The sequence below is a fragment of the Megalops cyprinoides genome, chromosome 5 (genome assembly GCF_013368585.1).
Source record: "Megalops cyprinoides isolate fMegCyp1 chromosome 5, fMegCyp1.pri, whole genome shotgun sequence".
Taxonomy (NCBI): Eukaryota; Metazoa; Chordata; class Actinopteri; order Elopiformes; family Megalopidae; genus Megalops; species Megalops cyprinoides.
This window is the reverse complement of record NC_050587.1, coordinates 7,800,900-7,827,590: the sequence shown is the minus strand read 5'-3', so window position 1 is coordinate 7,827,590 and position 26,691 is coordinate 7,800,900. Positions and strand designations below refer to the sequence as shown.

Here is a 26,691-nt window from a genome sequence, read left to right as displayed (position 1 = left end):
CTTATTAATGTAAATCAAAGAAAAGAAGCAAAAGACATTCTACTTACTGGGAAACCTCAACTCGGGTACCAACTTGGTTCTTGGCTAAAGCATAACAGAAGCCGATAATCTCAAAAGCAGAGTTCTGTTTATGTTGTAAATGTTTTTCAGTTGAATGTTTTTGAAGATTTCCATTTTTTACACAGTGCTTTGTTAAATAAACAGACATGTTCATTATTGAGTATTTCCATGATAAACGGTGCTGTGGGGCCTTGATGGTTTTACATCACATCACACTATTGTCATTTAGCAGACTATTATTTAGAGCAACTTACATTGGTTATAGTTTTATCCATCTGGATATCTTACCCTAGAGTAAGATAGATCTTAGAAAAGAAAGATCTGTACCTTACCCAAGGGTACAACAGCAGCACCCCAGGAGGGAACTGACCTGGCATCCTGTTGGTTATTAGTCCTGCTCTTTACCATCACACCACACTGCTGCCCAGTACATTTGTTTTCATAGTGTTATGTGTCCATAGTTCTTCATTGACTCTGAGTGTAGGCTGTGGAAAGCCAAATGCCCATCTTATACTCTGGCCATGTCAAGTGACGCCTAGGTACATGGGCAAACTGCAAAATTTGTCCTATAACTGTTGGGGAAGAACCTGTCACATACACCAGTGCCATTCCAGCCATTTAAAAACACTAAAGACTAGATTATATGATCAGTCGTTGATTTACAATGGGAAAGTGTTATAAATAAATTGCGTCTCACTGAAATTAGCCACGAGATGGCGCTGTTTCGAAACTCCACTGTTTGTCCGCTTTGGTCCCCTCTCAGTGGCGCAGTGCATTGTGGGCGATAACTTTAGAAGAAGGTGGGAAGATGGAGCCGCACGGGAGTAGGCAAGGTACCTGGACATAATCGCGTAGAATTCATTTTGTTGGCGGAAGTTTTAAAACATGCATTTTGGCTAGGAATTCTGTCTGCACATTAAGTTTGGTTCAAAAACCGCTGGCTAGCTCACAGCTTTTAATTTCTTTTTATTGGCCTATAACGTTAGCTACCAGGTATCCAGCATACAGCAACTGATGTTTGACTGTCTGCAATAAGCATCGTAGATTTCTTAACGATACTTCCTCCGCTGTACCGCTGCGATTAAATGTCTTGCCCGCGAGGTAATTTCGTTAAAACCATCTAGCTGAATGCCAAAGTACACGTTTGCTGCGGTTTTTCGTAGGTGAATTGTCATGAAATTTGTCTAGTGTTATTACATTCCAAGTAACTAGCTAATTGTGAGCAGTGTTTGGCATGTTGGCGAGCTAGCAGACTATCTCTGATGCAGACGAACATCTAGCTAAAGTTATGCCACCGACGTTAAATGGCTAGATACTAGCTAGTACTATGTACTAACTGGCTAGTTTGGTAGCCACGGAACCTTAGAAAAACAACGGTGATCTGGTTCCAACGGGTGAAACACTGGCTGTTTTGGTCAATTTTTGAACGAAAAACTGTTATTTAGTGACTGGCTGTGGTTCAGGACGTCAGAAGATGATTTCATTTAACGGTGGAATGTTCCTTACAGATAGCCATGTGAATGTGAATAAGTCGTAATCAGTATCACTAATCGGGTGCTACTCATGAGTGCAGGGCTTCAAAAATGATTTCTGGCAGGTTCTTTATACTCTAATTCTCCCTCTCTCTCTGTGTTATGTCCTTTTTGAATTAAAGCATGATGTTTTTTTTTTTTCCTTTTACAGTGCCTGACAGCACTAGCAATGATGTCGACATTGCGTCAGTCATGGGCTTCTCTGGTTTCGGTATGTATCATGCCATCAGCAACTGGAGTTACACTTCCAGGACTCAGTGAATTCCAGTGCTCAAAAGCACAGTTTAGATTTAAAGATAGTGGTAAAATTTTTGTATGAAACAAAACTGTACATTTTACATTAGGCATTTTATTCTTTAGCTTGTTTTCCTTTCCCTTCTCCTTCACCTTTGTTATTCAGCTGATATCTTTGTCAGTGGTCATTTAGTAATTTATCAATATATTGCAATTTTTAATACAGTACTGAGTATACCGTACAAGTAATAGTAATAATCTGAGGCAAAAGTGAGCCTTAAATATAGGTAAAACAAATCCCTCACTGCAGAAATCCCATGTAAATATCAACACTAGCTGCAGACTCTTTGTACAGACTGTAAGCTAAGAAGAATGTCACAACAGAAGCCAGGTCTTGTTCGTAGACGTGGGGCAGATATGAGTCAGGTGAACTCATGTCCTGTGTAAAGAGATTAGTACCAGTAAATTAGTATTTAGCCATAACACTTTTCATTCATTCAGCAAGGAGAAATAGATGTGAGTTTCAACTGTGAATTTGCATTTGTTCTCTGTCCAATCAGGGAAAAAGGCTCGCAGCTTTGATGTGGAAGCCATGTTTGAGCAGACCCGCAGAACAGCCATCGAAAGGAGCAAGAGAGTATTGGGTTAGTGGGACTTCTGCGTATGCCTGAAATTTTAAGGGAAGAAATTTTTGCCAAAATAAAATGTATTCAAAATGTTGTTTATAAAATGAAATTTATGTGCCTCCATGTAGCGTTTATCTTATTTGGGGTGACTAGACATGGCCAGGAAGCATGTACATCTCCAGCCCATGCCTAATGAATGTGTGAAATGTGAGGAGAATGAGTGAGAACATTACGAGCCTGTTTAAGTGTATAAATCTCATTTCCATTGTAATTAAGTCACAGCTAATACCTTTTTGATCTTATCTGAAGTAACAGGCTGGCAGTTTCTTTTTATTTGTAGTTATTTCACTTGATAGTGCTGGAAATGCTCTGTAATAAATTTAGTTATTTAGCTGCTGTGGATTTAGTTGAATGTGTCTTCAAATTAAATGAAAAAGTTGTCGAATTGAAATAAGAGCGCCATGACACTGTTTGACCTTTGTCATGACAGTTATTTTCAAAACACTGCTTTTCTGAATGGTACTGTACTATTGAAGGCATCCATAAAGGAGAAGCGTGTGTGTGTGTGTGTGTGTGTGTGTGTGTGTGTGTGTGTGCATGCATGTGCCAAATAGCTGAACAGAGCCGTATGTCATGTAGAGGAGAGGCACCTGGAAGACGTCCAGCGGGAGGTAGCTGGAAGCTCCCCGATGAGCACAGACAGACCTTCAGCTGTATCGACAGGCAGCGACAGACCTTCCAGCACCACTTCAAAGTAACTCTTTCCGAACATCTGAGCACTTTTGCCCTGGGTCTCTGGTGAAACCTGAGACAAGCTAGGAATAAATGCTGCAGTTTGTCCACTCCAGTTAAGACATGAGAGATACGTCTTCACATAAGACACATCCTAACAAAATTATAGCAGTGCTGTTGCAACATTAATGTTCTGCAGCACAGCAGTGGGTTTGTGTGTCCCTTCAGGCAGAAGGAGAGTGACAGCAGCGACGACAGTGGCGGTTCGGACTCCGATTCAGACTCCAGCTCTGAGCCCATCGGCCCCCCTCCCCCATCTCAGCTCACCGCTGGTGGGACCACAGGTCAGGAGGGAGCGGACGAGGAGGACTTTGTGGGACCCCCACTCCCCCCGGGGTACAGAGCCGGCGCGGCGGATTATGATGATGATGATGACGAAGAAGACATGAAGGATGAGGAGGATGATGTAAGTGTAGTTACGTTACCTCGCTAGCTAATGGCGATCAAGTTTTTAGTACTGCGTTAGCCTGAAGTCGTAGATGGGTCAGAAATCCAGACTCGGTTGCCTTTCATGACTGATTGGAAAGTCATGGTTTTTACCGGTTACCTGCAGAAGCTGACAGCTGAATTCTAGTTTATGTACACTGAGCTGCACATGGGGAGGACCAAATGGTTGTGTTCATGGGGAAAATTTTGTGTAGCTGTGCTGTCCTGAAGGTTTTATGTTTTAGATTTAGGATCTTAGGGGAGGCTCCTGTTCACCCCAAACTCTGCCACATAGGCATATGCATAATTTCAGTTTCTGTCCTTGAAAAACAACAAAAGCATGTATTGCTATTTATTTTTAGAAAAATTTAAAAATGCATGCATTTCCCAGTGTTACTGCACAGACAGCGTGCAGTTCAGAACTGAGCAGTGGTTGACAGGTGTCATGTTAACTACCACAATGTCTGGTGTTAAAGCTTAAATCGGCCTGGCTCCTCCACAAGCGTACATGCCAATTAATGCTGGGTTCAGACTACACGATTTTTTTGTCTTTCACAACGGTCACCATGTCAGACTAGGCATTCATAATGCCATAAAATCTTGCCTTGCCTTGGTCGGGAGACTGGCAACACTACAAGTTTGACCCGGACCAACTGTCGTTTACGTCCTTGCGTGTCGTCGGGGCGGGTCAAGAAAGTGTCAGTCATGGCTACAGAAGTGCTATGTGACATTTCCGGTCTTCTGTTCAGAAAAGAACAAGAACAAAAATGATCGTGGACCCGTTCCTGGGTGTCACGGACTGGACAGTATGAGCTGTCTGTCCTTCAAAGAAAAGTTGAGGTAACAAATGTGTTATGTCAAGAACATTGCATAAATGTAGCTAGCTACCACATTCACTGTACACAGAAGGTCTCGCGGAGGAAAAATGATTGGGTTTTGGCAATTGTATACTCTCTCTGGTAAATGAAGATACAAAGATATGTTTTAATATCGGGTGGTTTCACAATCACTATAACTGAAATCAAGAAAACGGTAAATACAGCTCCATCCAGACCGATCCAGCCCGTACCTCGTGTTATGAATACAGTAATATGTTATGAAGTGTAACATTTTCTGTTCTGAAATAAATTTTCTATTGATCAATGAATTGTTAGGGACGTTGAATAGACAGTGTAGCTGTAGATCATTCACAGTGATCCTGTCCCCAGATGAATGTGGTTTTAATGTGGCTTATTTCCCTATCGTTGACATCGTTGTCATGGCGACGTTAACTGCTGGAGAGTGTTGTGTGTTGTTGCTGCCAAGTTCACGCATTAACGTTACACCGGAGAATTTGCTATCGGCTCTTAAATCGCAGATACAGAATGTGCCTCGTTGTTTCTAGTACACGATTTCTACAACTAGTGTAAATGTAGTTGTAAGTTTAACAAATATGATAATAATATTTTATCAGTATTTACTGATTATAATCAATATTTACTGATTTACTGAGTATAATCAGTATTTACTGATTACTGTTATTACTGTAACTCCATGCAACTGACAGTTACTGTAACACTTTGTGTAACCACAATTAAAATAATATTACGTTTAACAATAACATACTGTTACTATTCCTAATTTCCATGTTTGCAGATAGCACTCTGTCATCCTATTGGTCAACTTCGGAACGCGTTGTGGGAGATTCTCAAAAAATTCTGACATGCTAGACTTTTTGTCGGGGTGTCGTGGGGCATCCCAGACGCCACATCGCTGTTCGTCGATTATGTCACATTACAAGACCCGTTCGTCGTTTGGCTTCGTTCTCGATGTTCATATTCGGGCCCGATGCTGGAAATTTGTCGGCTACAACAAAATTGTGTCAAGATCGAGCTGTAATCGTGTAGTCTGAACCCGGCATAAGGAATACTTTAGAGGTTAAAGCAGCACCGCAAACACAAGGCTTAACGCAGCACAAGAAGGGGATTGGGGATTGAAGATAAAATTTTGAAGGACGTGGGGTGAAAGTGTGACAGTGAACTGACCAATCTGACTGTACAGAACCATTGTCCTGAAAAACTAGGCCAGATGGGATGGCAGTGTAGTGGTAAGGAGCAGGACTCGTAACCCAAAGGTTGCCAGTTCGATTCCAACTGATTGCTGTTGTATCCTTAGGCAAGGTGCTTAACCCAGAATTGCCTCAGTAAATATCCAGCTGTATAAATGGGTAACATATCAAAAAGTTGTGACCCATGTAAATTGCTGTGGATAATAGTGTCTGCTAAATGTTAATAATGTAATGTAATTGCCTTGTGCACAGTATGCCTTCGGGTCTAATTGGCCTAGATGCACCATTTGACTCTCTTGGAGGGATGTAACATAGTTGTGGTGTAAACGTAACAATTTATTGATTTTTGCAAAGATTCCACCTGCCTATTTTACTGCAGTGTGTGGGTCCTCTACTTGTGCATTTTTCTGTTTGTGTTTGTAATCATGAGTCTTGGTTAGTTGAGAAAGTAAAAAAAACCCTCAACTTTCTTTCCTCTCTCTCACAGAATCCAGTGAAAAAAATTCCAGACACTCACGAGATTGTTCTGCAGCATGGCTCAAAGACGGTAAGACAGTCACCCTGTTATGCTCTCAGAACCACTGCCGGATTTTGACTGACTAATGAATGACTAATAATACTAATGAGTACCAATAAAGATAGTTATAATAATAATGGAGTATGAATAATGAAATCTCAGCAAGCTGTACCTTGATGCAGTATGTGTGTGAAATCCCATTCACAGGTGTCTGCTCTTGCCCTGGACCCCTCGGGCGCTCGCCTGGTTACCGGAGGATACGACTACGATGTTAAATTCTGGGACTTTGCTGGGATGGATGCATCCCTGCAGGCCTTTCGATCACTCCAGCCCTGCGAGTGGTAAGTTTACTGGTGCAGCAAACAGGATTATTTTCCCTTCACCCATCCTCTGATACATCTGTTACTCTGTCTTCCTCTCTCTTCCATCCTATCCTTTTCCCATGTCTCTGTATAATGTGGCTCAATATTTGCCACCTAGGCCTGCATGATTGGGTCTCTCCTGTCGACATGTTGGTCTCTACAAAAGCAGGAATCCAGCTGACGCACAAATGTATCCGCATGTAGAGCAGTGCTAATCTTTCTGAATGTCTGTGCATTTAAATAAAAGTTGACAGCGCTCTCTGTTTCCCTGGTTTGAAACTTTGAATTTGTTGTTATGTTGCGCATCTGTAAGAAATGGGGCTCAAAGGTCCGTGCCGTACTTAGTTTTCTTGCATCACCGCTACACATAGCCATGCAGGATACCACATGAGGCACGTGTGGAGAAGGGACCATCTCGCAGCAGTTTGCATCTGGGATGCATTGTAAAGTGGACCGATCGGCACCCTCCATTCTGAAAACAGATGGACTGACCTCCAGGAAAGGGTGCAGGTTGTGTTCAGCGTGTTCATTCTCTGCATCTTTCACAGCACCTCCTGCTCTCGGTGACAAACATCATTACTTGGTTTTGCCCTGTTGTTTCTCTGCCGCTTTGTCCCTCTCTCACTTTAACCGTGGAGTTACTCTCTGTGGGTTTGTGGATCTAGGCAGCTCAGATTAGCGTCTCTGGATCAAATAGGCCTGGCAGTTCATGGCTTAACTTTCTTAAGCCATCAGCCATTACCGTATTACAGATGCCTTGACTGCGGCGTGGCACCAGTGGTTATCCTAACGATTTGCAAATGGCAATTTAAAAATTCCGTCTCGATGACTGGAACGGTCACAAGAGATTTGGAAAGACAGATGGTGAACAGTCACTTGCTTATTACAATGTACAATATTGAAAGAACTTATTAAACCTCCTCTACACTGTGTAAGTCAGAACTGTCCTTACATAAGTGTAATGCCTGTAGAATGTCTAAAAAGAGGAAGATGCAATAAGACTGCATAATAATATTTTACTCCCATAAAATAAACTTCAATGTGTAATGTTCTCTGCTCCTTATTCCTTGTAACATGCTCCTGCTCATGCTTTGCTGTTTTGGAATTAACAGGTTCTCTTTGTGAGGCAAGGCAGATTAACACTGCTGATAAGTGTCACAAACCAATCGTAAACCCGGCACAACAATCATATTGGACCTGTGGTTAACTAGCTAACTTGCTCACTACCTAGTAAAGCCAAATATCTACCTGTACCTACCTGGTCTCCCACTGTCTGTTAATTCACTTTAAGTATTACTGTATTAACACAGTGCATCTGTGAATAAAAGAAAAAGGACCAAAATAAATCCAGGTCTCTAAACCAAAAAAGTGGAGCCACAAAAGGTCCAACTCTCATTTGTCATTGGACCTTCTTTTTATCAGTGATAGGAATGATTGCAAGGTCATATGACTTACTTAAAGGCATTTCAATTATGTTGTGCAGCTTTATATATTTGCTAGCTCTTCTGTATGTTTTTTTTTTGTTTTGTTTTTTACTTTTCTTGTACAGTCAAACAGGAGTGTTACAGTGCCATTTTTATTGGACCATCTTGGAAATGGCAAGATAAATAGATGAAGATATTACTGAAAATTTAATCTAATCTTGCAGTCCCAGGGTTTCTTGGGGAAATCCCTGTCAGCAGGGTCTACACATTCATCTCAGCAAAATTAAAAATGAAGAAAGATAACTTCCCATTATTTTCCCCATCCGCCCTCCAGTCACCAGATCAAGGCCCTGCAGTATAGTGTCACAGGTGACGTCATCCTCGTGGTGGCAGGAAACGCTCAGGCCAAGGTGCTGGACCGGGACGGCTTCCAGGTGCTGGAGTGTGTGAAAGGGGATCAGTATATTGTGGACATGGCCAATACCAAGGTACACTGCTCACACCCTCTCTACCTGCTCTTTCTCCATGATCCCACTTGTTAACCTTAGCTTTCTGTATTGTAGTGTGAGCTGCATCTGAACAATTAAAAGATAGAATTTTAAAAAAATTTACAGTGTGCTGGGATAATATGCTCTGCCTTCAGGTGGTGATAACAGTCAGTAGTACTTTTTTTAAGTTGAGGTCATACATCAACTGCGTATACATCTTGATACCAGATAACAGATATATCAACTGAAATTTGAAAAAAGGAAATTCCTGACAATTTCTCTGGCTACAAAGAAAAAAATGGGCTATTGCATCAGTTGTGTAATCTGTCTCTGATTTGTCCGAGTTTAGAGTATTTAATGGCATATTCTGTACCAGTTAATTTGGTGGTCATCTCTGATAATGGTCTGTGAAAGCCACGTTTTGATGAAAAAGCCAAAGCACAACAAAAACTCCCTAATGTAAACATAAAAGGTAAAATAATGATAATGAGTTTCATTTTTTGTTTCTTGAAGTAAACCTTCCATTTGACTTCCTTTCTTTCTCAAGATTGTCATAAGAAATTTTTTAGGTATGGCTTCTGGTCTGTACAGCATTTCCAGTGAGTCTGATTGTAAATGTACCATTCTGTAACATTTCTTATCTTTGTAGGGTCACACAGCTATGCTGAACGATGGCTGTTGGCACCCAAAGATTAAGGAAGAGTTCCTGACCTGCTCAAATGATGGGTGAGGAAGAGAGCACTACTTACAACACTTTGTTTTTCAGGGTCAAGGGTAGGGTTGGGGGGTACACAGACAATCAGCCAAAAACATACACTCGTGTTTAAAAGGGAATGCCTAGCAGGAAACTGTGAAGTGAATCTCCAGTGCTTGCACAGCAAAACACTGAATGATGTTATTGGGAATAACAAATGACTATACCTGCATACAATGAGGGGAAAAGCACAAGAAGAACTCGAGGGACTGTGTGCTTGTCTGTGCGGGTTTGTGATCACTGGGCTTGTTTCTGCCTTCCTCTCTTCAGCACGGTGCGCACATGGGACCTGAATTCGGAGAAGAAGCATAAGGCTGTGTTCAAACCCCGATCTCAGCAGGGCAAACGAGTCACCCCCACCTGCTGCACCTACAGCCGCGACGGCAAGCTGATCGCAGCCGGCTGTCAGGATGGCACAATCCAGATCTGGGACAGGAACCTGACTGTGAGTCTTACTGCCTTCTAAGACCGTGTTTTAAACTGCATTTACATTCTGTGTGGAAGTAAGGAGACCTACATCCCTCTCCATCATTTTATCACGCCCTGACCTCATTATGTCTCCTACACATGTGAATGTTGTCGGTCTGGATGGAAGAGGGTCAATCAAACCACACTGTTTTCTGTCAGGTTTCATTCAATGGAATGCAGGAGCGTTCCCTGACTACTGGGCTATAGCCCCAGGTCTTTTTTCATTAGCCTCGGGTATCTTTTTAATGCCAGATTATTATTTTGCAATAAATTATATGAGTTGCGAATGCAAAATATACAGCCACGAAGATTTCTCACGAAGTCGAGTTTGTTGAAGTGACAACATAATTACTCCACCTTGCCCAGCCCTCTTTCTACTGTCTTTCAGAGAGTAAAAAAATCTGAGGCCGCTCACGACAGGATGCTTCGTACAATACACAGACATAGCAAAAATCATAGAGGCAATGTTAACATTACGACATATAACATTATTGCTACACAGCAAAAATCATGTGTGTCAGTATCTGACTTCTAATTTTCACAGTGAAGCAAGACTTCAAGCTTTCAAGCCTTTAGCTAGTGAAATTACTTGTTGAAGCATCACTGTCTGCAGAAACCTAGGGTAGGATATTGGTCCTGTGTTTATGATGGCTAACTGAAAAATGCAAAATGTTTGGTTTTTAATATGTTAGGCAACATAGCTAGTACCTATAAACCTAGCTCAAGGTTTGAGCCAGCAGTAGTTAACTTAGCTAATGTTAGCTACATTGAACTCTGTTCTGGCCTCAAACCCTGAGCTAATGTAGGTAATGTTAAGTTAGCCATCCCTTCCAGCCAGATCCAGCTAGCTTGATGATGATTAAAATAGTGGTAATGCAATGATTTAAGTAATGATGATGTGTGTATCAGTGGCGTATGTTGGGTTTTATAGTTTAGAAGAACTTTATTAGTCAAGCTGCCAGTCTGTCCTGAAAAAAAGTATAAAAAACACCCTCAACAGGCAAATTCTGGTTAATTCTGAACAGAATGTTTTACAGAATTGAACAAGTAAAGTAGACATAAAATGGAGGAACAGTAATAATGTTTATTTAACCTGCTTAAATTGAAGAATACAAGCATGCTGACCATTTGAAGAGTGCTTGATTGCTACCTGTATGGTGCAACTGCCTGCCTCCTGGTTTCATACTATTTGTCTCTCTCTGTCACTACAATTCCTGTTCTTGATTTTAAAAGAATTCTGTATGTTTTCTAGACAGACATGAGAATTTCATTCAAACAAGGAGGAGGCAGAGAAGCAGGGAGGAGGGCAAGGCAGGGAGACAGAGAAGCAGGGAGACAGAGAAGCAGGGAGGAGCGCAAGGCAGGGAGACAGAGAAGCAGGGAGACAGAGAAGCAGGGAGGAGCTCAAGGCAGAGAGACGGAGAAGCAGGGAGGAGGGCAAGGCAGGGAGACAGAGAAGCAGGGAGGAGAGCAAGGCAGAGAGACGGAAGCAGGGAGACAGAGAAGCAGGGAGGAGCGCAAGGCAGAGAGACGGAGAAGCAGGGAGGAGAGCAAGGCAGAGAGACAGAAGCAGGGAGACAGAGAAGCAGGGAGGAGCGCAAGGCAGAGAGACGGAGAAGCAGGGAGGAGAGCAAGGCAGGGAGACAGAGAAGCAGGGAGACAGAGAAGCAGGGAGGAGCGCAAGGCAGGGAGACGGAGAAGCAGGGAGGAGCGCAAGGCAGAGAGACGGAGAAGCAGGGAGGAGAGCAAGGCAGAGAGACGGAAGCAGGGAGACAGAGAAGCAGGGAGGAGCGCAAGGCAGAGAGACGGAGAAGCAGGGAGACAGAGAAGCAGGGAGGAGCGCAAGGCAGGGAGACAGAGAAGCAGGGAGGAGGGCAAGGCAGAGAGACGGAGAAGCAGGGAGACAGAGAAGCAGGGAGACAGAGAAGCAGGGAGGAGCGCAAGGCAAAGAGACGGAAGCAGGGAGACAGAGAAGCAGGGAGGAGCGCAAGGCAGAGAGACGGAGAAGCAGGGAGACAGAGAAGCAGGGAGGAGCGCAAGGCAGGGAGACAGAGAAGCAGGGAGGAGGGCAAGGTAGGGAGACGGAGGAGCAGGGAGGAGTGCAAGGCAGAGAGACAGCAGAGAGCACAATTGCAGGACTTGGGGATAAAGGATGGTGGCCCTTGTCAACCACTGATGCAGTATCCAAAAGAAAAAATTGGCCTCCAAAAAAGATCATTTCAAAATAATTGCTTTCAGAAATATAGCTGGCTGGAATATTCATTTAGAAAAGATTCTGTTCTGCATGTTGGCAATTCTGCATCATTTCAAATACTTGCATGTCTCAAATGGACGGCCCGATAAGTTCAGGTTTTAAAAATTGGAAGAGAGCACTGGAAACTTCTAAAGAACTTGAAAACTCAGACACACACAAAGACTGCATGATAGCATGGGCCTCCTTCAGATGTAGCAAGCTGCATGGATAAAAACAAAGAGCTGTTACACAGATGGGAATATCTATAGCGTATTGTTGCGGTAACTACATTTCTATCAAAACAGGACACTGCATTTTGAGGCCATGCAGAAACCTAGGCAAGTGAAAACGGAGATTTCATAGAATGTATGGACATGCTCACCAGATTTGATCCCTTCTGCAGCACCACCATATGCCCTCAGATGCCAGTTAACCTTTCAAACAGATCACAGTGAAGTGATCCAGTGCTGCACTGAAGAGGTCAGTGAGTGTATAGTAACTGAAGGTGTCTGGCATATGTGTGCTATTCTGGCTAATGAGGCCAGAGACCATAATTCAGAACAACTGTCAGATTGTGCAGTGTGAGTGAGTGAGTGAGTGAGTGAGTGAGTGAGTGAGTGAGTGAGTGAGTGAGTGAGAGAGAGGCTGTGTCTGTGCATATTAGATTCAGATTCATAGCCAGATTCATAGCCTTTTTTTTTCAGCCAGCAACAGGATGCAAGTTTAAGATAGCTTCTCTCTTCACACCTGATTTTTGACAGCTCTCCACAAGAGGTCAAAGCTCATGTAAATGTACTGATCTGAGTCTGGCTGTCTGAGCCCTTTCTTTGTTTAGAAGGGATTCAGTGAGAAGCGATCTGTCTGAAAATCTGCCAATGTTTTTTATGAAAGTAAGCCAAGTTGTAATGAAACTCTGCCAGCGTTGTTATGATTCACTGATCCATCCGCAGTAATAGACTTCACTGTGCCAAAAGGTGAACTTTTTTGTTGTACTCCCAGCTTACCTCACAGATATCCAGCTGTGGGTGTAAATTAAATAGCTGTCAAATATGTTTAGTGAATATTCAAAGTCTGTAATTTTAATCAAAATGTAAAACTATTATCATGTAAATTGGTGGCTACGGTAATCTGTTGTGGCCATATTAAAGTCACAAGATGCAAAATAGAATGTACTGCATTAGTGCTGGGCGGTATACCGGTTCATATTTCCTGTACAGTATGAATTTTTCATATACCGCCATACCGTAGCATAGCTGAAGCAACAGCTGTAACGCTTCAATAGGCAGCAAATTATATAATATTGTTCGCCGCTAGAAGTGCTACTGAGTGCTGTGCAGAGTGTATTGAGAGGGAACCCTATTAACTGTGCATACCCTTCTTACCAATGGTTATAACTTTATAACACAACAATTAATTACCCACAACTTACTCTCTTTAACAGGGCAAAACACCATGGCACACAACAATTTGTGACACAAACAATTTGTAACACCAGTGGTGGAAACGCTACCTTTAAATCTATCATTACTTTCAACCTGTTCTTTATCCTCTTTGATTAACAATAAAACAAATAATTCACAGAATAATCGACACCAATGGTGTAAATAGAGTAAATGATTATGCACGCGAAACAGCACAGAAAAGCTAGGTAGCATAACAGTCTGTTAACAGCTGGGAGAGGCTCCGTCGCTACAGTAGATTAAAGAACAGAAAACAGAAATGGAGGATGAAGAAAGTGAGACCGGAGTTGGAATGTTTTCTTTGTTAAATGGAGAACTGAGGGAATTGTGACTGATCAACGGCTATTTGAATACTTAAATACCTTGGCTTGAAGGATGACATATTGTGAATTAATATTAAGCTTGTTTCTTACTTGTGCAATAGAACGTTTGAATATCTTAAAATATTTTGTTTTGAAAAGGAAGCAATGTTAAAGTTGTTGGTGTAGCAGAGATGAAGTGAGTAGCTCGTGTGAGTCCTGCATAAAGCCTTAGGTACCGTAGCGAGTAGCAGATAGCCGAGCTGTTGCAGCTGTTATGTCACTCCCTGAGACCTGGTTAACTAGCATTGTTGCCGACAGGCTAGGGGCAATTTGCCTTTAGCTCAACTGGCAGCGACACTGGCTGTAAGGGGTTGGTAGCGAGCAGTGCGAACCCCGGTTCGAAACTCGCTCGTTTTCTGACCCATGTAACAGGTAACACACAATGTGGCAAAGATCCCACCCGTTACATTGGCATAACTGTTTTTTTAAGTTCTGTTTTACTACGTTGCAGTTTGCACAATAAAAATTGTTTCATGCATACTGATTCCTTCATATATTGTGTCATTTTGTGGGGCCAAGCAGACCCTGTAGTAATGAAAGCCTTCATTATATACATGGTGAAATTAAAATGTTTTTATAATCTATGTGCTCCTGACAGAATAAGCCACAAACCTATACAAAGGCCCAGTCATGCAAAAAAAAAACGTGATATACCGTGAAATCGCCAGAATCTTAAAAAATACCGTGATACAAATTTTTGGTCATACCGCCCAGCACTATACTGCATGAAATTGCTGGAGTGTTTTAAAACCTAGAAGTGTGTTTGAGAGCAAATGAAAACCTTATGATTCTTAGGATAGATGGCTATGAAGGGTTTTGTGTTCGCTTCCTCCCGTAATGCTTACATATTACAGATTTAAAGGGAAAAAGTAAAAAAAATGAGCACTAACTTCAGTTCCCCCTCTTTTTCAGGTGCACCCCAGGTTTCACTGTCGCCAGGCGCACACCCCAGGCTCTGACACCTCCTGTCTCACTTTCTCCTATGATGGGACGGCACTGGCCTCTCGAGGAGGTGGGAGAGCAGTGGAGCACGCTGTCACTGCAGCCCTTCAGCTGAGCTTGCTTTAGCTTGTCACTGGGCTGAGTCCAGCTTTGTCACTGAAAACAATGGAGAAAGGCACAGAATGTCCATAATTGGGCAACTCACATTCTCTCTCTCTTTCATTTTATGTGATATTTATGTGATATTTTACCTGCATTGTTACAACTAGCTTCCCAGGCTCAAAAACAGATAATGCTGAATGTCTGTAAAGGGAATATATAACTGAGCAATGACTGTGTGTTGTGTGACAAAATGGAAAAAAACAAACAAAACCAAAAGTCGCACGAGGCAGACCTCCCAGTTCAAGATAACCAAGGTGTACTCACTGACTTTCTCCTCCTGGGGCAGCTGCCTTGTGGACTCCACAGCCACCAGAACCACAGCAGTGGTTTGTTCGGTTTATTTTAATCAAAAACAGTGGCACAAATATGGCAATCCAATGCTCAGCTTTAGAAGTACAATCTTACGATTCTTATGAACAGCACATCAAAAGGCCATAGCACTGTGGTCGTTGTAGGCCTCACACATACGCTGTCTACTGGTGTGATGGTGACAATGAACAGCATGACAAAGTGGCCGCAGTCTTTATAGATTAAACCGAATGTTGTCCAAACAAAAGACACCAGTCTCTCTGTACAATCCAAGGTTTGTCTCTCCTCCTCCAGTCAGCAGTTCACCTTTATCAGCTTACCTGGAAGGGAGACTGCCTCAAATTGCATGCTGACATCAGCAGCATGTGTGTGTGCACGTGTGTGTGAGAGTGATGTGATGACCCAATTCTAATAGTGTGAACTTTGGGCTTCCCTTTATCATTATTCATTACAATTTAATATAATCTAATTTGAAACAATTTGGCCACCATTAACTACCCAATGTGCAAGTATTAGAAATGACGTAAATTGTGTAGGGATTAGGGGAGAGATGTTGTTGATAGGTCAGATATTGGTAGGGGGTGTTCAGCATACAGTGGCAGCATTATTCATTGATAAATGGACAATGACAATCAATAGATACATTAAAGTATTTTTAAATTCCAGCACTTACTATAATATATATTTATGTCTAATTCATGTAGCAGTGAGTTGTGTTGTATAGCCTATATGAATGACAATACAATTTTAAATAGGTCTTGCATTCTTGTTAGGCTTTCATGAACATTTTTGTATTGTTGTTCTTTTTTTGGTGTCATCAGGAGATGACACTCTGAAGATCTGGGACATTAGGAGCTTCCGTAAGCCTCTTCAGCAAGCCTCGGGTTTGACTACCTTCTTCCCTATGTGAGTATTCCAGTTTAACCTACTTTTAATTCAGGGAACCCTTACCTACATGAACGTCATGTGAATCTAGGTATGATCACTGTGGCACACTGGTGTCCTGGGCCAGAAACCCTTGGAAGCAAGAACCAGCATCACATTAGAATCAGAATGTTTGTAATGCAATTTCAGGTTGTTACTACACAACGGTTAATACACTCAGGAGGTGCACACAGCTTGCAAGGCCATGGTCACAACGTGGTTGTGCAGTTGTACATGCCAATCCAGAGTATCCCAGCTCTGTTGAAGTAATTCCACCACTTAAAACCATGTAAAAATCATGTTTGTAAATGTGATTGGTCAAGCGTAAATGTGAGGGCATTGTGTGTGGTGAGAACATCAATTCTGTAGAGTACCACTGTCACAGAGCCACTGGTAAACACTCTGTATGTAATCTCCATCCATGCACTGTTGCTCCAAACTAATCTGCTTGACCGGTATTGAAAGGTTGGCACAAATCCTGTTTACTTTTCTTTTATTCTTTTAATTTGCCATCTTGCTTGAATAGATTGAACTGTGACTTGTCACAGAAAATAGAATTGCACCAATTGTATTTGGCCTGGTTCTGTTGGAACGTGGAAATATTTGTCAGAATCTCTTTCTGTAAATTTGATGCCTTTCAGTAGATAATCTGTGTTCCCAAGAAATAACATCTGGGTTTTGTAGTATTTGTATCAAATTTAACGGCATTTTACAAACTGAGAAGTCCGCAGACTCTTGAGAGAAGCTGAGGACTCTGACCTGCTCTGTGACGCTGTCCCCCAGGACGGACTGCTGTTTCAGCCCTGATGACAAGCTCCTGGTGACAGGGGTGTCTGTGAAGAAGGGCGAGGGAAGCAGCAAGCTGCTCTTCTTTGACAGAGCAACCTTCCAGAAGGTGTACGAGATTGAAGTGGGTAACACGGTGAGTAAGCCTACATGGTGCTCCGGTTTCACAGAGCCTCCTTCCAAAGGCATATGATGACGCTTGGTGGGTCCCGGCCTTAAATATGATTGCACCCTATTATATTGCATCTCTGAATTCATTTGATATAATTGAAATATTTTTGAGTTGAAGGTCATGTCCCTGAGTGTTGCATTTCATAATTATCTACTCAACCAGAACTTACACACGGACCATAGTTGCAAAAACCCTGGTGTATGAAATTGAGACTTGGTCAGACTATAAGTCTGACCAGGGTGCTATCGTGGAACAGAGCATGAGACATGATCTGGACTCTGAACCACTAAATGAAGTCAATACTCACTGTCATTCTGGAATAGAAGTCTTTTTAGCTTGCAGAGTAATTCTGGCTTTGACCTGTATTGAAGAAAATGAGTACCCCCTCTTTTCAGTTGTGGATATTAAATTTCCTCCCTTTTTTCCTTCTTACTTTCCTTGTAGCACCATCCTTAACAGTATAGTGAAAGGGTTGATCATAAACTGGCTATTATTGTATTTACTGCTTAGGTTTAAATTAAGTTTAATGCACATGTGATAGCACACCTCTTAAATAGGTCCTAGCAGACTTTACTGCTGATACTTGTAACACTGCCATGTCGTCAGAGGCAACATAACTTTGAACAGAGAATTAAAATATCATAACCTTCTCTGTTATGCTGGTTTCTGTTGTGTCTCCCATTTCAAATATATCTGCAGATTAAAAACACGCTATTATAGTTGTCTTGTAAATGTTACATGTATTTGTAAGTTTTGTACATTAATTTTGCCAGTATGCCCATAGTGTAATTTGTTCGTAGCCATTACATCTTAAGTACTTTTCACCGCTGTCACAGTGTATGAACTTAAAATGCCCTACTGAAAAATAATATAATACGAAACCCTCAAATCTTGTTACTGTAGGTGACATATATTTATATTATTTAAAACATTTGTTTTGATAGCTGTACTGCATCAGCTAATTCATCAGATGTTTAGTATACATATGGTGTAGGACGCCTTTGAGAGAATGCTCAGCTTCAGCCCTCAGCTCCTGCCTGCTCCTGCAGAGTTTTCTCCTGCTCCTTTAATGGTTACATCCTGCGCTTGAAAACTTTCACAGTATTACATTGCACTCTCGCACCTGTACCCTCACTCTCTACAGGGCTCTGATCAGTGTTATTATTTTTTATCTGTTGAACAGTAGTGCTTCAGGATGAAAATGTAGTTGTTGCTTATGTCGTGTTTTGCAATGAGTTTTAAGGAGTTTTGCTGTACTTGCAACAATGAGCTGGGACAGGCACAAAAATGCTGTAGAACTCCGTGTTCCTCTCCCCAGGCCTTAATCACTGTAAACAGACCACTATACCCAACAAAATAGATGCCATCCTGCTGTCAAGCACAGAATTCAGGAATCTTTCCAAAAACACAAACCATTTTGCATATATGCACTTTTCTCTTACCCCTTTATCTGTACTGTTCTGCAAAAATCCTTTGCCCTTTGTCAGACAAAGCTTCAGGTGCAGAGACCAGCCAAATGTGTGAGGTACAGTGGACATGAATGAGCTATTTACAGTGTTTACTGTGTGGAATGCCTATCTCCAAGGGGGTGTAAGAATTTAAGAGCTCTTTTTATGAAATGGTGTGCCCAGTGGGCTTGTTAAACAGTGAACTACCAATCATCTCAAAGTAAACAGTCTACCCAACCCTGAACTTGGGTGAGGTTTTATGATAAGAGTGGATGCATTTCCAGTGATGTGTAAAGAGATACTCCACGCCGCTTCAGCTGCAGTAACTCTTCAGCAAAAGCAGACAAGATTAGACATTTTTACAGCTTTGGGGTTAGAATTGTGTCTCAGTCTAGTTGGCCATATTGGAAGCTGAGCAGTTCAACAAGTATACTGTAGTGCTGAAATTCAGCAGGCAGAAAATACGCAGATGCAGTGCTGGTGAAATGCGCTTTTTTTCCTCTTATAATGCTCATAGTTTATAAATACATGTACTTTTTTGTTAAAGCATTAGTGAAAATTGACCGAATTCATTTTGTATTCAGTCTTCATGTAAAATCCTGCAGTGAAAAGCTCCATTGGTTTATGTTAGACTGGAGACTATGTGAAGTAAAGTGTATATAAACATGCAGCACACCATTTGTGGGAACACTGATCCACGCTAGTCATTATCTCAATATACACCAGCGTAACCTTCTGGTGAAAGGTTGTTTTGTCCAGAAGAGTCCTACGGGCTTCTTAAGCCCACCTATTATTATCTATGTTTTCCATTTGAGCATTTTATGACCCTGGATAGCAGTCCCATCTGTAATACAGACCAAAGAATTCAGGCCTCAACCCAGCAGCTGGTTGTTGTCAACAGCAGCACAGATTTGCTTTAAACAGGTTCCCACCACAGCTGAGCATCAGTTCTCTTCATCAGCTAATGTAAACAGTAGTTGAAACTTAACTGTTGATTGCTAATCATGCAGACATTACGATGTCTTTTCTCATTTTCTTTTGCTTTCATCTCTGTCTTTCTCTGCCCTCCTCTCTTTCTGTCCATCCAACAGAGTGTGGTCCGTTGTCTCTGGCACCCCAAACTGAACCAGATTATGGTCGGAACTGGGAATGGCTTGGCCAAGGTCTACTATGACCCTGTCAAGAGTCAGAGGTAGGTACAGTCAGGCTTCTACAGTTTACACAGCACACAGATTAAGTGTATTAATCTGATTCAATTATTCAGATTTTAAATTCCATATATTCCCAAACTGTGTCATTTCTGTGGTTCAGTACCATATTGTCTCTGTCTTACAGGCACTATTAGAAGAGCACTCGCTTCACTACATCAAACCCTCAGTTTCAGTTACCTTTATTTCCAGCACTGTGATAATCCACATGCATATCTGACCTTTCCTCTCTCATAAATCATCTGTCACAATGTGAAGTGAAGGGTAAAAGATAGCAGAAACGTGAGCTCATGTCTCAAAGTCAGTGAGTCAGTGCTGTCTGAAATGATCATTCCTGTTTGGAACAGAGTGGAGTGGGAGAAACAGGCCCGTGTCTCTATGGGCTATTGTCTGACAGTGCTGATTATGCAGGCAGAGAATAGAACTATTCATTATAGCACAGACTTATAGTCAGTTCATAGGACATACAGAGAGAAAGAGACAGACTCCTGTCTCTGAGTACTGCATGTCACTCCATGTTTTATTAGCTGCATGTGGCATGAACAGTTTTCATCCCATTGCAACAAAGCACCCCCTGTACAGAGTGGCAGGAAGACTTGGAAAAAGTACAGCATGATGATAATTCTAACTCCCATTTCCCAGAGGAGCAAAACTGTGTGTGGTGAAGACCAAGAGGAAGGAGAAGCAAGCGGAGACACTGACTCAGGACTACATCATCACACGTGAGTATTACATCATTCAACAGGAGCACTGTGGCAGCAGCCATGGTTGTTAATACTTCAGGCTGGCCTCATCTCACACCTGAATTATAAATTCTGAAGTGTAGGGTGGTGTGTTTCCTTGATGTGGTGTTCATTTCATTTTCCAACACAGTCTTTAGCTCATTTTCACTTTAAGTAAATTTAAAATGAAACCACATCTTAAAGTTGTTTTTTTTATGCAGTACCATTATTCATTGTCCTCCATGAAGGACATTGAAATTCCTTAGTGTCAAAATACATCCTCGTACTTATAACACAGTCCACAAGAGTTTGCAGCATTGTCTCTGTGTGAGTCATTGGTTTGTAGTATTGTGTTAATTTATCCAACATTGCCACCCCGGCAGCCCAGCACTCATTTACTGATCCAAGAGGAGAGAAAGAGAAGATACAGCAAAGATCACCAAAGGAGACAAAGTTAGAAACCTGTTGAGAGAGGCAGAGCCAAGCTGGCAAGAAATAAAAAAATGCCTTACAAAAAGGCAAGACAATCAGCACCAGGCTTTCACAGCATTCCTAACAGATGGTACAAAACCTGCCTAATACTCAGGAGAAGACTATGGAAGTGTTATAGTTGCATGGAGGAGAAGCAAAAATGCTCATGGGCCGCCTTTTGCTAAGGGCTGTTTTATAGCAAAAGAAGGAACATCAAACTAATTTATAACTGTCTCCATTTGAAATGTGAAATAGGTGTTTAGTGAGGAAGGCAGGAATCCAATGAAAAACACATCTGTTCAGTCATGTTAGCACTTAGGAAGTACAGTTTTTGCTGTTCATTAAAATCACTTTAAAAATTGCAAGTCCTCTAAACATATGGTCATGGATTTTTATCCTGAATTACACAATTTCATGCAAGCTATAAACCACCCAGCATTCTAGCATTTAAAGTGTTTCAGAAATGTTCCTGGAAGCTCATCCTTTGTGTATGGAAACCAGGTAGTTTGCAGTGATCCTCTCTTTCTAAGGAAGAAGTCTCATCTATGGCACTTCCAATACACCATTTTTATTCTGTTCTGTGTAGCAAACATGTTTTTGATCAATTTCTTTTGCTTTACATATAGAGTACACAGTCCTTGCCCCCACGTTAGCCTAAATTATATACAGAAAAAAAGGAAATTAGAGCCAAACCTTTTGATTTAAGGAAGAAATTCCCCGTCAGTTGACGTCAATTCTTTCGCAGTTTTCATTTCTATCAGTCAGTTTTCATTCCTTTTCATTTCCTGCCTGCCCCACACTGACCTTCACATTGTTGGAAATACAATGAAGTTTTTTGTTTACTGAAGTCACCCACCGAGGGAAGTGGATGTCCTTGGTGATGGCTGTTGCGTGCTGTCACAAATCAGTATTGTAATTAACGATGACTAACACTTCTGATATTCAGCCCATGCGCTGCCCATGTTCCGAGAGGCCCGACAGCGCAGCACCAGGAAGCAGCTAGAGAAGGATCGGCTGGATCCACTCAAATCACATAAACCAGAGCCCCCAGTGTCCGGACCAGGTAACCCTTTCAGTGCCGTCACACAACCCATGTTTGGCCTTGTGCATTGCCTTATACATTCTTTTGTAGTGCTGTCACTGGATCAAAAAGTAGTTGAAATGTTTGTTTTTTAATTGCAGTGGTTTGCATTCCTCCATATTTGAATACTTTAAACAAGATTTAGTTGGAGGCATTGAGAGTGCAACCTGCAAGACCATCTCCTACACACTAGTAATTGGTCACCAAATTGACACATCCACATAGCAATTGGACCTGAAGTATGAACACAGGGAATTTTTTTATACATGGGAACCCGTGGTGTTGCCTTCATTTTGTTGCCGGTGTGTGAATCCCCCTGGTTGCTTTGCAGACTTGTCCTGTCTGCGTGAGTCTCCCTGTCTGCATGGTACTTTGTTTTCCTGAGTTGTCCTGTGTGTGTGTGCCAGGCCGAGGGGGTCGAGTGGCGACACACGGAGGCACGCTGTCCTCCTTCATCGTGAAGAACATCGCTCTGGACAAGACAGACGACAGCAACCCGCGGGAGGCCATCCTGCGTCACGCCAAAGAGGCTTCTGAAAACCCCTTCTGGGTTGCCCCTGCCTACACTAAGTAAGCTTCCAGCTCCTGTTCAGTTTATGTCAATCCTGCAGGAGGAAAAGACTTCATATTGAAGGAGAGGTCATTTCACCTTGAAAAAGGACTCTCTTCCTTTTGACGATTTCTTTCAGTACTGCGATGGTCTCAGTTTTAACTTTCACATGTTTTTTTTTTGAGGGGTGGGTGAGGACATATGACACTATTCAAACAGTGTGCTTGGAGAAAACAGACAAAATGTTCTTTCAAACAGAAAATATAAAACATGACTCAGTTGAATTATTTTGATGTTTGTATGATAATTGGCACTCTCTAGTGCTGTAGTCCATCACTGTTTGGTCACAAACCTGTTCAGTGTGTGAAGCGCCTCCTTAGTAACTGACTTGCAGCCTCTGTCTCTTTGGTTTTTCATGATGATGTCACTGTCCTAAGACTCAAGGTGGTGTTTTTCAGTGGCATCTAGTTACATCTTTCTGTTGTCTGCCATGTGGACTGCTATTGAAGCACCCCTTTTTCTAAAACTGTTGTATGTACTTGGCACAGTGGCAATTAATGAGAGGGATGAGATTCACATTCAGATTTCAAATTGATAACATTTGGTTCTCATGACAGTAATGACTTATATTGGTAATTCTTATGAACAGGGAATTGTATTACACCAGCAAATTACAGAAGTATTTCAAATTTTAGTTTTGATATGAATACATTGCAGGTTTCTCACTCAGTTTCTCTCTCTTGTACCCCCTCTGTTGCTCGGTCTGCCTAGGACACAGCCAGAGCCCGTGTTTGCCGAGGTGGAGTCTGAGGATGAAGAGGCTGACAAAGAGCCAGAGTGGAAGAAGCGCAAGATCTGAGCGCGGCCTCCCCTGCTTCTTTCCCTGTTTTGTGCTTTGGACTTACTTGGGCTTCCTTGAACATTTGGGAGATCTGGCTTGTTCTGTTGAAACGTCATGCTGTCCAGACTCCTGTCAGTAACCATTGCTTGGTCTGGATTTGTGATGATGGGGCATTTGTTATCTTGTTTTAATCCCTTCATCCTGTTTTCATGTAAATATAGAACATTTGTTCAATATTTGTATCATTTACTTTTACCAGCTTGAAAGACCCCCAGAATAATGTGACTGAGATTTTTAAAGGGGACTTGTATACGATGTCAAGATGTGCAGATGTTAAGATGTTTGTGGGTGGGTCTGTTTTAAGATGTTGCAGTACATTAAAGTCATCTTTTTCCCTAATTCCTTATCAGTACTAAATCCATTAAAGCACTGCAGGTCGTCAAGCTTATATAAGGCTACAAATTGTGTAGCTTTTCGGTGTTACCTGGATGTGTAAAATTATACTGAGATGGCATTTTTCAAATTAGCAGGGACCCATACCTCTACAGCACTGAGATATAGGCCAAAACTAATCCAAATTACCCAGATTTCTCATTTCTTAAATACATTTACTTTTGTACCATTTAAGCTCATTTAGAACACATTTATAGTTCTCCTAACAATACTTGCCGCTGGGTTCTCCAGTCTCAGCAGTCTAAACTGTCATATTCACCGATAATAACATATCTGCAGTATACTAGTACAGTTTTGAGCAGTGGTGGATTTATGATGATGTGATAAAATAAGATGGAGGACAACAACAAGCAGCCAGTGAAGAGTGCAGAGGTGGAAGTCTGGGCATTTATTGCATGGCCATATGAAGTGATATCCAATATTCGCTGCGTGAATGAGTTTGCTAGGATAACTGAATGTGAGTTTGCTAGGATAACTGAACGTGAGTCTTATTTAATTCCAATGTATGGTCAGGGTCATTACTACCCACTATAACATTGCAACACTGGGGGTGGGTGGGTGGGGGGGGTTTCAGTTCCTGACAGTGGGTTCCAGAAAGCCATTAATGTCAAATTGATGATTGTTTGTACTTGTTATAAATAGAGCAAGAGATGAACTAACACAGTCAGGGAGTGTGTGTGTTTGTGTGTCTGTTTCTGTGTGTGTGTGCACGCACCTGCGCGCGTAAATGGGTCTCTGTTTTTGTGGATCTGTAAAGTCAGGTATTTCCTCTGGCTCCAAGCACCACTAGCACTGGATGACCAGTTGTATGTAGCTTGGCTTAGAAGGCTCCATATCTAAGCTCAAGTGTGCAATATGGTGTCAAGATGGGGCCACTTGAAAATGACATTGTAGATGTGTTTCCTGTTTCCTGTTGCTTGTATCTAGAGTCTGAGAAAATGTTTAATACAGCCCAGCCCAGACAGTTGTGAGGTAGCAAATGATGGAATAGGATGTTTGTTGACTTCCTACAGACAGTAGTTATGAAATACTGCTGAAATCTGAAGTCTGGCATGTAGGTTTAGGCATTGTAAGAGTACAGTCATCATCTTTGTTAATATGATGTGCACATGCAGTACAACAGCACATGTGGAATCAACCACTACACACATCCTGGCAGGGATGGAACAAGTTTAATCCTGTAAAAAAAGAATTATAAAATCAATTGTACAAAAATACAATCAAAAGGTCTGAAGAGAACTCTATAAAAAATGAGACAAGCCTTTTGCTAGCTTAATGCTTGTTACAGAACAGAGCTTGTTTTGAATGAACAGTTTACATTTTTCTCATAACCCTTGCTCTCCCTTTGGCTGACCTATTTCCTTGTCACAACGAGTCAATATGTGTGATAGACGGGACCATGTAAATATATGGTAAAATCTTAAATATATAATAAATATATTTTAATGTATGAAACATACAGAGGCATTAAATGCTAACATTGGTCTCAAATGTTTAATTTACAAAAACAAAACAGTGGGGCAATGATGACAATTTTTTAACCTACCCGTATTTTCAAATCAAGGTGAAATATGAAGGGATTCCATTTTTTTTCAGCGAACAACATCAGTATTTCATTTCCTCAGGTGCTAAAGCAGCATCGCCGACATATAAAGGCTTCTCTGCAAATATCTCAGCAAAAGAACATAGTGGTGGATAACGCAATGCACACAAGAAGCCACAGCATCTGAGCCACTATTATGGTGTAAGGGTGCATGCTGAGCGATGAAGGTGGACAGTACATCTAATGTGCAGCATTTTTCCCTGACTGGATAAACGATGAATGCCTGCAACATACAGCCATATGTTACTTTTGTTAGGTGCGATGTGTGGGGCCAGAATATGGCGGTCCTCATCTTATGTATCACCCAACACGTAAACCCAACTTTACACAAGCCCCGTTAAAATATAAAAATATGTAAATATTTTAAAAATCATTGATGTGTAGTGTATATGAAAGCACCACCGACTGTATTTAGAGATAGGCAGTGCAAAAACCACAGTACACTATGAAGGCACTGCACTCAAATGTAAGGTTGGTAGGACATAATTGCATAAATGTATGGCTCAAACGTACAATCCAAGCTTCATAACATCAAAGCTACATAGCAACCTCTGGGTGGAAAATATAGCTCCAGATGATGTAACCTACATGTTCCAGGCTTACAATAACATCTTTTCAGGCTTGATAGATTGATGCCAAAATTTTACAGTAAACTTGAAGAGCTGGCAAGGAAATACACTGGCAGTGCAGACGGTCTGCCCGTTAATCCAAACCTTACAGTTTGGGTGAGGAAACACGCCTGTTATAATATTCCCAGTTTTGATGAGGGCTGTGAATCCAGACTGACAAAATTCATAATATGAAATGGCAAACAGCAATGGAATGTCTTGATAAATGATAAATGATAAATCTGGAAAAAAAAAATACTGATCTAAATGGGCAGTTGTTACTAACAGAAATGCTAACACACTATACACTATAATCCATGAAAGAAGGGACCATAAACCAACTGGAAATGATTAAATGTAACCAATTTAGAATTTAGAATAATGAATGAAATTTAGAATAATGAATTATCACTAAACTGTATGTATGTATGTATGTAAACTGGTGTATGTGACATTAATGCCCCCTTTTGTCCCTCTTGCTGTGAACAGAATTTATTTATTTTTTTTTTTTTCAACATACTAATGCTGGTTAACATGTCACTGATCAAATTTTCAAGTTCAATATTTTCCCCTTGCCCACCCATAAAACAAATAAAAATATTCTGTATACACGTTCCTGTTAATAT

General features: G+C 41.5%; 1 protein-coding gene across 1 annotated transcript; it reads left to right on the top strand.

Moving 5' to 3' along the window:
- Positions 1–843: 843 nt before the first annotated feature.
- LOC118777722 (WD repeat-containing protein 70) lies at positions 844–23,931 on the top strand. Its single transcript, XM_036528842.1, has 18 exons — positions 844–893; positions 1,744–1,803; positions 2,387–2,470; positions 3,092–3,206; positions 3,413–3,650; positions 6,205–6,264; positions 6,442–6,575; positions 8,355–8,508; positions 9,158–9,234; positions 9,533–9,707; positions 14,698–14,797; positions 16,020–16,104; positions 16,906–17,044; positions 19,620–19,720; positions 20,379–20,458; positions 21,876–21,992; positions 22,418–22,580; positions 23,332–23,931. Exons 1-18 carry the CDS (start codon positions 869–871, stop codon positions 23,417–23,419), a joined length of 1,995 nt encoding a protein of 664 aa, XP_036384735.1. The 5' UTR covers positions 844–868; the 3' UTR covers positions 23,420–23,931.
- The last annotated feature ends 2,760 nt before the right edge of the window (positions 23,932–26,691 follow it).

What these genes read in the sequence shown, in the direction of transcription:
- LOC118777722 (XM_036528842.1), top strand. Translation starts at nt 869, where the DNA reads ATGGAGCCGCACGGGAGTAGGCAAG. An exon ending in TGCAGCATGGCTCAAAGACG is followed by an intron (nt 6,265 to 6,441) that starts GTAAGACAGTCA and finishes TCCCATTCACAG; the next exon opens with GTGTCTGCTCTTGCCCTGGA. An exon ending in TTGACTACCTTCTTCCCTAT is followed by an intron (nt 16,105 to 16,905) that starts GTGAGTATTCCA and finishes GCTGTCCCCCAG; the next exon opens with GACGGACTGCTGTTTCAGCC.